At 38.6% G+C, this 12,802-nt stretch overlaps 1 protein-coding gene across 1 annotated transcript in view; it reads left to right on the top strand.

The window, feature by feature from the left end:
• LOC142158710 (cadherin-9-like) overlaps window positions 1-10,238 on the top strand; it is a 188,200-nt gene extending 177,962 nt beyond the window's left edge. Inside the window, exon 12 of the mRNA XM_075212932.1 lies at window positions 9,420-10,238. Within this exon, the coding sequence (XP_075069033.1) occupies window positions 9,420-9,901 (482 nt within the window). The 3' untranslated portion in view covers window positions 9,902-10,238. The remainder of the gene's footprint in view (window positions 1-9,419) is intronic.
• The last annotated feature ends 2,564 nt before the right edge of the window (window positions 10,239-12,802 follow it).

Genomic DNA, 12,802 nt, shown 5'->3' with positions numbered 1-12,802 from the left:
TACCAACCATAAGATACAGCAGTTTCAAATAATATCACCTTATAACTATCATTATCATAAGCAACCAAATACCTACAATATTAATCACAGCATTTCAGTTATATATAAACATAAATCAAGTGATATACATTAATGGAGCAGATTTCAACCATAGTAACTATCAAAGGCACACAGTCTTTAATAGCATCATCTCAGTTCACGGAGCGTATCGCAAACATTTTAACTATCTGAGGCATACAATTTCTAACAGCATCATTTCAGTCCAGGAGATCAATACGTCACCAAAGGTATCTTCAATCCGGACGAGGACCTCCAGGAGCTCTCCTATCCAACCATTTAGTCGCCTCTGACGGAGATCCAAAGAAATGAGTGGTCCCATCTGCAACCACATGCAATCTAGCCGGGAAAAGCATAGCATACGGCAACTGCATCTCACGAAGGCGACGCTTCACCTGTATAAACTGAGCTCTGCTCTTTTGTACATCCACCGAAAAGTCAGGAAATACAGCCACTCTTTGGTTTTGATACAATAGGGGGCCCTTGGTCCGAGCCAGTCGCAGAATAGCATCCCGATCCTTATAGTGTAACAGTTTAGCAATGAATGTGCGTGGCTACGCACCAGGAGGCGGCATTCGGGATTCGATGCGCCCTCTCCACCGCAAACTGGGCCGTGAACTCCCCTCTGCCGAATATCTGGATCATCCAATTCTCCAAGAATGTCTCCGGAGAATCACCCTTTGCCTTTTCAGGGAGACCCACCAGCCTAACATTGCTGCGTCTGAGGTGGCCCTCCATGTCTGACATTTTCTGTTTAACCGAAACCATCTGAGCCTCCAAACCGGCAACTTTCTGTGGCAAGGGAATTGTAGTATCCTCTAGTATGGAGATGCGGGCCCCTGTCTCTGAGACACGTTCTCGAATCTTCTGATAATCCTGCCGCATTAATGACAAATCAACCTGTACCTCTCCAATTTTATCCATTACCTTCTTTTCAGAGGCAGCGATAGCTTTCAGAACCTCTTTTCAGGCACATCTGCATCTTTGGAGGACTGAGACACCTGCGGTTCAGGTACAGGAGTTCCTCCCGATGCTACAGAGGAGTTGGAACGTGCATACTTCTCCAGCTTACTAGCAGCAGTAACACTTGTAGAGTGTTTCCCCATGGTAACACCTTTTATATAGCCAGAAGCAGATGTAATATAAGGTTGTATATAGAACGCTCTCACTGCAGGTGCTCAGAAACAGATCATTCAGGCCTCAGCTGAATCCAGAAATTGTAAAGAGGGATGCGGCCACTACAGTACTGCATAAAGTGATCTATATAAAAAATCAAACAGTACCTTCACAGCAATGGTTTAGATATGGAGACCCTCAGGCAATTTTGATGCTCCCTGTGTTATCCGCAGAGAGGAGATCTAAATTTTTCCACTCAGAAAGCCCCAGCACAGCAGCTTCCACGGATCCACTCCTCCAGCACCAGACACCTATATGCAGGTCTGCCTTCCTTCCACTTTCCTCTCCAAGATGGCGCTGCGACCCGCGCTATGGCGGGAAAATCCACTTCAGCTATCCCACACTCCACCGACGATCAGAGCGCTGCCTTCCTCAATTCCAGCGATCTCCACAAGTGACAGGCAGGTGAGAACCTCCAACTTCTGTAGGTTTCAAGTCGCCGCTTTCACCCGCTCATCTGCCGCCAGGCTCTGCAGACAGCACAGCTCTCCGCTGCCAGATTCTGCACCATCACAACACCATTTTTCAAGAAAAGCAATTCCTCACCTCTACCAGAAGGTTCATAAAAATGTAATTATTGGGCTACAAAATGCAATTCTACCCACTGTACACTAAACCACAGATATGTGGACAAGCAGATCTGGGCAAACTAAAGATTTAGATGACTGTGACAGACCACTGGGTTGATGATTCGCCTTCACTAGCAAGAATAGCAGCTTCATGTACCCAAGAACGTCGCATTTTTCAGAGGCAGACTACTCTGTGTATCATCTGCTTCACTAAGAGGCATTTTTTTTTATTATTATTATTATTGTAGATTTGTAAGGCACCACAGTACTCCACAGTGCCGTACAGTAGAGAAGACAAGGGCATACATAAAACAGGACATACGTAAAACAAGAACAGACAAAGCAGACAAAATGAATGGAGACATGAAAACATATGATATGGAGGACCCTGCTCATTAGAAAGCTTACAATCTAAAGGGAAGAGGGCACAGGTGATAGTTATGAGGGTGTAATAGTGTGAATAGTGTTATCGAGGATAAGGTCACCTCTAAAAAAGAGATGGGTTTTCAAAGAGCATCTAAAGATTTGAAGGCTGTGCAAAAGTCTGATTGAGCATTGTAGGGAATTCCATAAGTGGAGAGCAGCACGGAAGAAGTTTTGAAGGCAGGAGTGAAAGGTGGTTATCAGAGATGAGATAAAGTGTAGGTCAGAGGTAATACCGCTGACAACCTGTTTGAAAAACTAAGGCATGTCATTGCAACATGTCTTATCCTGCTTGGGCTCTCCTTAAGATATGTGATTTCTAATAAAGCTACCAATATTGTTAGAGCATCACAGCGGGGGAATTGCATCACATTCCCTGTTTTGCTCACACAATCAACTTGGTGGTACAGAACTTTTTTTAAAAAATGACAATGACATGCAGGAGATGCTGTCTGTGTCCCAAAATATTTAGGGTCATTTTCGGAATTCTGCAACAGCATGTAGGAGAATGCAGCAGCTGCAAGAGGAATAGTCTTTCGGGGAATGTATTTTAGTCCAGCGCATATACTTTCCGTATTGTGCAAGGTGCTGAAACCACTCAAAGTAGTCACCTGTGAAGAGAGTGCAGACACTGTTAGCTTGAGTCAAGTGATTCCCCTAATTGGACTGTTTGAAACTCAGCAAGAGAAATTGAAGTAGGAAATTAAACAAAGCAATTCCGCTAATTATGTTTGACTCCTCTATGAGCTCTCCTCTTTGTGTGTTACCTGTATAACACAGTACAATGTGACTGCCGATTTAGAAGACCAAGACTGCCAACCCTAATTTTTCAGCAATGACAATTAGCAATGGAGCAATGGAGCTCTCCTGAATGTCACTAGAGACTTTGAAGAACACTACTACCCATAATCTTTCTTTTCTACCTATGACGCTGCCTGGATCTGCTAAGTTTGGGTGTGTTTGGTTCTCGGGGAACCAAGCCTGAGCATCTCTATTAAATATACATAAAGTATCCATAAAGTATTGCACTCACAAATATGAAATAAATTGCACTTATCTGGAATCCAAATATGTCAGTCCAGGTGTAGCTGGAATAGGGGTTTTAACTGCTGCTTCTTTGCACTGAATCCAGAGACATCACTTCCCAGGTGGATTTACAGGTAAGTCTAATAGACCACAAGATCACAAAGTCCAAGATTTGAAATGTCATTTCATCTCAAGCAGGGACTTTATCAGGAGGTGTTATAACTGAGAGTATATAACACTCAGGTTAAATAATGGGGAGTGCCATTTTGAGCATGTGGTAGAAGCAATAGTTTCTGCAAGGTAGTCTGGGAATAAGATCACCACTAAGGGGGACTGATGTGTCTATTATGAATCACTGGGCCCACACTCCACTATGGGAAACTTCACTTTAAACAGCGTGGGCCATGTCTATTATGGGCAGCCATCAGATAGATATATATATATATATATATATATATATATATATATATATATATATATAATAAATATGTGTATATATATATATATATATATATATATATATATATATATATATATATATAAATAAATATGTGTATATATATATATATATATATATATATATATATATATTCAGGAGCTGAGCACTTTAGATAAAATGTTGTATTTTACCCAGTTGCCCTCCTCAGTACTTCTTATATGAAGATGCCAGTTAAAATTCCAGGGTAGGCGCCTCTCAAGGATTTTAACCAGCCAAATGTAGTAACAATGGGTGTTTAATCCATTCCAACATTCCAGTTTGCACAACTTTCCTCAGGGACATCATGTGAATGCTGAACAAACAGATCCAACTTATATAGTGGGCAAACTAACCAGCATACCTTACATCTGCATTCAATATGATTCATGCTGTCAGTTCAGCGTGTGTTTGCCAGACCATCCCATCAATTTCATTTTTCGTAAAACTACAAAACTTACCACTTTTACCACTACAGGTAGGTGTATGTAGATTATACCAAATAAAGAAGGACTTGCAGCAGTTAAAGAATTTTTATTGAATAATTATGTATATGAAGGTCCGCAGATCATTTAGTTATTGGAATTTTCAGGACAGCAAAGTCCATGGTTAGTTATTATTTTGCAAGTTCATGTAAGAGGTTACTACACAATATAGTGTTAAATGTAAAGGAGATGTGAGAAAGATTAACTAATTTGCTCATTCAGTTCTCCAGTATAACCTCTATGCTGATGATACCCATATATATATATATATATATATATATATATATATATATATATATATATATATATATATATATATCTATTCCCCTGATCTCTCCACTTCTGTACTATCTCAAATAACCAACAATCTTTCAGCTATCGCCATATGGAACTCCCAATGTACCTAAAGCTTAACATGTCCAAAACAGAGCTTATTATCTTGCCTCCTGCCAGAGTCACCATCTTCCCTCAAATCTCCCTCAGTGTCATTAACAACACAATTTCCTCAGTCTCCCAAGCCCAATGCCTTGGTGTTACACTTTAATCTGCCCTCTGCTTTATTACTAACTTCCAGACTCTCTCCCAGTACTGTCTACTCCACCATAAAACATTGCCAGAATATGGCCATTTTTTCTCAACAAAACTCTTTCCATTCTCTCATCATCTCTCGCTTTGACTACTGCAACTTCCTGCTATCTGGCATTCCCCACACCCATATATCCACACTTCAATACATCTTAAATGCTGCTTGCTGCTGCAAAACTGATCTTTCTCTCTCAGCTCCACATCTGCTGCCCCACTTTGCAAATACTTACTCTGGCTGCCTGTTTCTTCCAGAATGCTATTCAAATTACTCACCCTTACCTACAAAGCCCTCAACAACACCACCCTCAAATCTCATATCAAAATACTCACCCTTCCGCTCTCTTAGAGCTACCTCTTCTGCTTAGAATGTAAGCTCTCAAATGAGCAGGGTCCTGCATACCCTTTGTTTTCATGTCTGCATTTATTTTTTCTGACTTGTATGTCCCTGTTTTATGTTTGTACTGTTTTTTCTACTGAACGGTGCTGCTGAGCACTGTGGCGTCTTACAAATCTGTGAATAATAATAATAAAAATAATAATAATAATAATAATAATAATTGGAGTAACAAAATATAACACCATATTCTAAGAAATAAATATTTTTTTAATCATAATTTAACAAGACATCTAAATATGACATCTAAATATGACTGAAATCTCAGCACAACATCTGAACTCACAACTTCCAAAATATCCAATCATGTACAAACAACTATTTTTACATAGGTTACACATACAGAAGGTAACACCATTGTGCTTCCTTTTCATAGTACTAGCTCCATCACCCTATGCAGACATATAGCAACACATTACTCTTAACTAAGATGACCTGTCATCATGATCATAATAACTGTTTTACTAAACATGAATACATATCTTTAAAATATTTAAAGTTATACAGCATGCAGGACAAGAACAGATTACAAGGGCTACAATCAACTGCAAAAGTAAATGCTTCAGTACTGGGAATTACTAAATAACAAGGACATTGACAGGGACAACAGTCTGAAAATCTGTCTTCGGTTAATTATGGCAGTACAGACTGCATAGAAAAAATTGCTATTAAAAATAATTTAACTATTAATTAACCTTTCACTATGAGTATTAATTTTCTGATACGTTCATATACATTTTCTAAAGTCTTTCTGTAGTTTACATTTATTGTCATTTATATATTAAATCAATAAAATAAAATGCATTTATGGATTTATGCTAAATATGGCAAAATTACATTTAATTGAAAGTGTTTGAACTGGGTTTAACTGAAGCTTGTTGACCTTTTTCAAGAGGGTATGACATATAAAAGCACAAAGCAGATAATGGTGTTGATGATGATTCATTACAACCGGAACAGTATCATTGTTTATAAGAGGTATTTCCTTGTAAACATTCGAGTAGTGGGAATTATAACCATTCCATATCTTTAAACTTCTCTGTAACTATTTTTACTTTGTGTGAATTCATGACTTTTCAAATAATTTTCATATTACTATCATATAATCCAGGCACATCACCACATCTGTCACCCCAGCATCTATATATGTTGAGTTGTTATTACTTATCTATTAACGTATTCATCTTCCTTCCATCAGACTATTTTCCTTATTTTTCCAACTGCCTAAGTTTCCAACTATTTATCTGCTGTTTTAGCAGATATTTTAATGAGTTGATTAATAAAGCTTTTTTCTTCTTCGAATTCTAGAAATGTGTGTATGTATATATATACAACTCAAACTTAATCTTTCTAAAACAGAGTTAATAATATTCCCACCCGCCAACAAGAGCATACCTGACATTTCTATCTCTGTTGATAACATGACCATAAATCCCACCCCACAAGCTCGCTGCCTAGGTGTAATCCTTGATTCACGCCTATCCTTTGTTCCCCACATTGACTCTATATCTAAATCATGTTACATACATCTAAAGAACATTTCCAGAATCCGCACATATCTCACACAAGACACTGCTAAAACCTTAATTCATGCACTAATCATCTCCCGCATTGACTATTGCAATTCCCTCCTTACTGGTCTTCCCAAAAACAGACTCAAACCCCTAAAATCTATTTTACATGCTTCGGCAAGACTGATTTTCCTTGCAAATAGCTATTCCTCTGTTGAATCACTCTGTATGTCTCTACACTGGCTGCCTGTCTTCTACCGAATCCAATATAAAATACTTTTACTAACCTACAAGGCCATCAACAAAGCTGCACCAACATACATCTCCTCTCTTGTCTCAAAATATCTCCCAACTCGGCAACTCCGTTCTGCAAAAGATCTGCGTCTCTCATCCACCCTCATTACATCCTCCCATTCCCGGTTACAGGACTTTTTTCGGGCTGCACCCACTCTATGGAACTCTCTCCCTCGCACAATAAGACTCTCCTCTGTTCTACAAACTTTCAAGCGTTCTCTGAAAACCTACCTATTCAGACAAGCTTATAATATTCCTCAACCACCATCTTAACCTCACTACCTTTAGCCTGTTACACAATTTCACACAAGACAACTACCCCCGGAATAACATTGTTGTGTGACAGGATCATTTAGCTTATGAGTCACCCTACCTTTGCAGTCTGGCTGGGCCAAGATGCAAAATGTATACTTAACCTCATGTGTCAATCTCCCATTGTCCCATAGATTGTAAGCTTGCGAGCAGGGCCTTCTCACCTCTTTGTCTGTTTTACCCAGTTTGTTTATTAGTTTATTACGTTTGTCCCCAATTGTAAAGCGCTACGGAATATGTTGGCGCTATATAAATAAATGATGATGATGATGATGATATATATATATATATATATATATATAGAGAGAGAGAGAGAGAGAGAGAGAGAGAGAGAGAGAGACAGAGAGAGAGAGAGAGAGAGAGAGAAGAACATTTGGATAAATACGAGACGATGATTCTTTTTCTCAAATAATGAATAGGAAAAGTTGGGTATGAATTAACTATAACATGGAACTAAAATCAGTATGTGGTATAATAAATACATAGTTTGAGACATTTAAAATATAAATTTTTAAATATTTCAGTCTCAATGTTTTGTCACTACTTTCTATGATAACAATGCAACAATTAGGTAACTTTTTTATCACAAATGTCAATGATTTTTGTACATGGTATCACCTGACATGCATTATGTCTAAGCATAAGTGAACAGAACTTAAGATTTAATCACAAACTATTGTTCAGCTGTCTTGTAGAGGCATTTTGTGTCTGTAATCACTAACAAGAACAAAATACCTGAATAACACCAATTTAGAACATACAATGAAAGAACATAACATTTTTTACTTTGTTTATTTTTGAGCCTATTTATGGAAATGGGGGCATGTAGGGTTGTGTTTCCATTGATATATATTTTTTTGTTCTCTGCTCAGAGGTGTTATTTTTCACCTCCGGTGACACTTTGGTAGAAAGTTTCAAAGACACAAATCTCAAATCTGATACATGTAATAAAGACAGTTCTGATGTCTCCTCACTCTCAAGACTAATTTAACATATACTGCATGAAAAACCCGGGTTTTTGCCAGGGTTTAGGCGCAGTATGAATGGTGTTAGAGAAAAATCCTGGGTCTGTACACCCAGGATTTAGACTCAGGACTTTTGGTGGGGTAATTCCCAGGTCCGACCCGGGCCGCCAGCACTATGAATGGTGAGACCCGGGTTTTTTGACCTGGGTCTCACCAAACACAAATATAAAGTTAAAAAAAAAACACATCACAAGAGGAGCCAATCAGATCTCCTTTTGTGATGTTGCCATGGAGACCTGGACAGACCCGTGTTCAGTATGAACAGGGTCTACCCGGGAGTTTCTCTCCGTGGGAGCCTCTGTCCCCTGGCAATATCCCGGGTTCACATACCCTGGATATTGTCGGGACGGCAGTATGAAAGCGGTATCAATAAGACTAAGCCAAGCAATATTTTAAAGAAAAACACAAAATCTTAAATTAATAAAGGGGGTGGTCCTAAAGTAGAAGTAGTTTGGACTTAGTAATGCCATTTTTACTGGTCAAAAGTTTATCAGAGAGAAGATTCATGAAGTTATAAATACAACAATTTACACATTTTCCACATTTTTTGCAAATCAAGTAAATGTAAATGTAAATGTAGAGGCATCCCTATTTTAGGGGGTGTTTCCAAAGAGTGGGTCTGCAACATGAAATGCTCTTGAAATGTGGCATAATAGTGCAATTAAAGAAGCTGTGGTGTTCTCCATTTTTTGTGCTTTGTAATTGAGCCTTGATGTACGTTAAGAGTATATGAAAGTTCACATCTTCTGTATTTTCAAATCATCTAATCTTTACAGTAGTATTCCCTTTATGCTCTGCTTTATTCAGTTCCAACTTCTTGATGTGTTCTCAGAATTTTCCAGTTGCATATAGAAAGATTGTATGTTTGGAGCATAATTTACAAGTGTCTCAATTATTGAGATGATAGGTATACCTTAATAAATACAACTGCAACCTCTAAATGCTGAGTATCTATGTAAACACCCCAGTTGTGGGATTCACATCTTGGCAAAATCAATAAATCAATATTAAGACAAACATGTAAGCAAATTATAATCAATAACTTGAATTGACACACTAATTTTTTGTTCTAATTTATATCTTTCAGCACTAGTGGTCCTCTTTGCAGCTTTAAAGAGACAAAAGAAAAAAGATCCATTAATTGTATCAAAAGATAATGTAAGAGATAATGTTGTGACCTATAATGATGAAGGTGGAGGAGAAGAGGATACACAAGCTTTTGATATTGGTGCACTAAGAAATCCTGAGGCCAGAGATGATAATAAATATAGAAGAGACATCATCCCTGACACTATATTTCACATACAAAAAGCAGTTCCTCTATGGGAAAATGTTGATGTTCAAGATTTTATTCAAAGAAGAATAAAAGAAAATGATGCAGATACAACTGCTCCTCCATATGACTCACTTGCAACTTATGCTTATGAAGGTAATGATTCAATTGCTGAGTCACTAAGCTCATTGGAATCACTTGCAGTTGATGAAAATCATGATTATCATTATCTTAATGATTGGGGGCCTCGTTTTAAAAAATTGGCAGATATGTATGGTGGAAATGAAGCTGACTAATAAACATTGTGTAATATAATATTTTTTTTTATAAATGAGATTGCTGTGAATGATTTACATTCTACACAGTTGCTTATAGTACATATTTTAAAAACTATTTTCCTACCCTAATTAAATGATAAAACAATAAATTGACAGTGATCTGTTGTTAAAAGAATTGTACTTTTAGTGTACTGTACAGTTAGGAAATATACTGAAATTCTGTTTTGTGCCTTTAGCAAATTGTATCATTTTTTATCACCATTTATCTAGAAATGTAAAATATAGACTAGGCAGATAGTTATGTAAAAACAATAAACCAAAAACTAAATGTATTATTATTATTATTATTATTATTATTATTATTATTTAAATGCAAATATTCTAAGTGTTATTCATTTGGTTGAACTGTTTGTTCATTCTATTTTTATATTTGTAAAATTATATTTTTGTACTTTCTGAAATAAAAATGATTTATAATACAAGTATTGGCTAATTTATACTATACATTTGGCATTGAAATACACTTAGAGTATGTTTTATATACTGCTAAAAATAATGGACACAACATATAACTGTGGAAAATAAAGAGGAGTTTATTAACTGAAAAACACACTGTGTGTCACGGGCACTAGGAGTCTTTGCCCAGGATATCACCAGATGATGTTCTTACCAGAGTAATATAGCTAGTACTATGGTCCTCTGGTAGCAGGATGACAACGGAACAGGAGAATTAGCAGATGGTGAGAGAATGCTCAGGGAAAGTCTATGACTAGCAGCAACTGGTAATGACTAGAGATATGTACACGAGGAACCAGATGGACAAGTAAACGTGAGGAGAGTCAGTGGTCTGCGTACAGCTAGTTGTACCACTGCTATAGTGAGGAGGAATGTCCAGGAGTATAGAGGAGGTAGTGGAAGTCAGTGGTCTGCGTATAGCAAGTTGTACCACTGTCTATAGTGAAGGAATGGATTCCAGGTGCAAGTAGGTAACGGGGAAGTCAGTGGTCTGCGTACAGCAAGTTGTACCACTGCTTATGTGAGAGGATACTTGAAACTGGTGTCAATGGGAAACAGGAGTCAGTGGTCTGCGTGCAGCAAGTTATACTGCTATATATATGTGAGGAGGGACACGAGGAGATGAATGGAATGCAGAGGATACATGGGGCACACGGAACTTGATCCCACGATGATAACCAAAATGCAATAATAACTGACAAGCGCTGCTTTGAATTATACAAAGTCACTATAGAGATCCAGGTAATAGGAAACAAAGTCAATAGTAACAATAGCTTCAGTAGATGGAAGACTCCGGAGATGAACACAACACAGTCCAGACAGATATGCAATACAATAGCAAAGTCAATGGAAAGTATGCATACCGCGGTTCAGGAGAGCAGGCTGTCAAGGAGACGTGCAGGGATACCTGAACGGCTGAACGCCGGCAGGAGGAGAGACCACTGGAGGATGGAAGCGATAATCAGGTTGGTGCAGCGCACGGAAGGTAAACGGTAATCAACGGAGCAATACTCAGTAAGCAGTAGTAAGTAAAACTGGAAACATGATGAACACGGGAGAGTTGAGGCTGTCTGGTATCCGGCAGTAGTAGCGGAGGCAGCCGATGGAAGGCACGCTGAACACGGGAGAGTAGAGGTGGTCTGGAATCCGGCAGAAGTAACGGAGGCAGCGGAGAGCAGACACGCTGAACACAGGAGAGTAGAGACGGTCTGGAATCCGGCAGTAGTAACGGAGGCAGCGTAGAGCAGGGACGCTGAACACGGGAGAGTAGAGGTGGTCTGGAGTCCGGCAGAAGTAACGGAGGCAGCGGAGAACAGACACGCTGAACACAGGAGAGTTGAGGCGGACAGGAATCCGGCAGTAGTAGCAGATAGGAATCAGCTGAGTGCAGACACAATGAACACAGGAGAGTTGAGGCGGACTGGAATCCGGCAGCAGTAGCAGATAGGAATCAGCTAAGTGCAGGCACGATGAACACAGGAGAGTTGAAGTGGTCTGGAAACCACAAACGTAGTAGACAGGAATCAGCTGGAGCTGAATACACGAGGAAACACAGGAACACCTTCAGAGGCTCATGGGGAATGAGACTCCAAGATCAGGAAACCAGGTAATGATCACAGGTGGTTTAAATAGGGAGGGTTGCCTGATCATCCAATGAATTAAAAGCAACAGGTACTGAAGGTTTCATAAGGGCTGCACATGCACAGACCCTCAGGATGGCGGACGGCCACGGTTCCTGAACACGGGAGAAATGGCACTCACAGTCCGGTGAGTGACACTGTGTTCTTGGGGAAGAACACTTTAAGCTGATCGGCACAGACCCCAAGCCAATCTGGATGTCCAATTGTGGGTTCCTTACCCTCTGAACATAAATAAACCTGACCACAATTTTAACTGGGGGCACCCTTTATGCTTATCCTTAAGTTGGGATAACTGGGAGACGGAGATGGGCTGGGGTAGATTTGGAACTTAACCAAACATGGAGTTTTCATTTAAAGTTTATATCATTGTAGGAAACATTTTATTATTAACAATATTTCTGTAATTCATCAGAGATATATAAAATAATTTCCAGCTAGTTTCTCTGATTATTTTTCACAATCATAGCAATCAAATGTTTAATAGAGATAATGTGGAGTATAATCTTACCAGTTGAACCAAGTTTGTCATATGCGTCAGTGATTCAACAATTTCTAGTGAACCGATGTGCTGCAGTCTTATAAATATTGGTTCTGCTCACAAATTACTGCTGTCAGTGTGTTTCTTGAATACTTTCTGAATACACACACACACATATATATATATATATATATATATATATATTTACAAAATCATACATAATTGATACTCATAACAATAAAATAAATAATAGGAAAGCACTAATAAAAAAAATTATGCAAAATT

This window comes from Mixophyes fleayi, chromosome 5 (assembly GCF_038048845.1).
Source record: "Mixophyes fleayi isolate aMixFle1 chromosome 5, aMixFle1.hap1, whole genome shotgun sequence".
In the NCBI taxonomy this organism is placed as follows: domain Eukaryota; kingdom Metazoa; phylum Chordata; class Amphibia; order Anura; family Limnodynastidae; genus Mixophyes; species Mixophyes fleayi.
The sequence above is the reverse complement of the archived record's forward strand: the minus strand, read 5'-3'. Positions and strand labels throughout refer to the sequence as shown.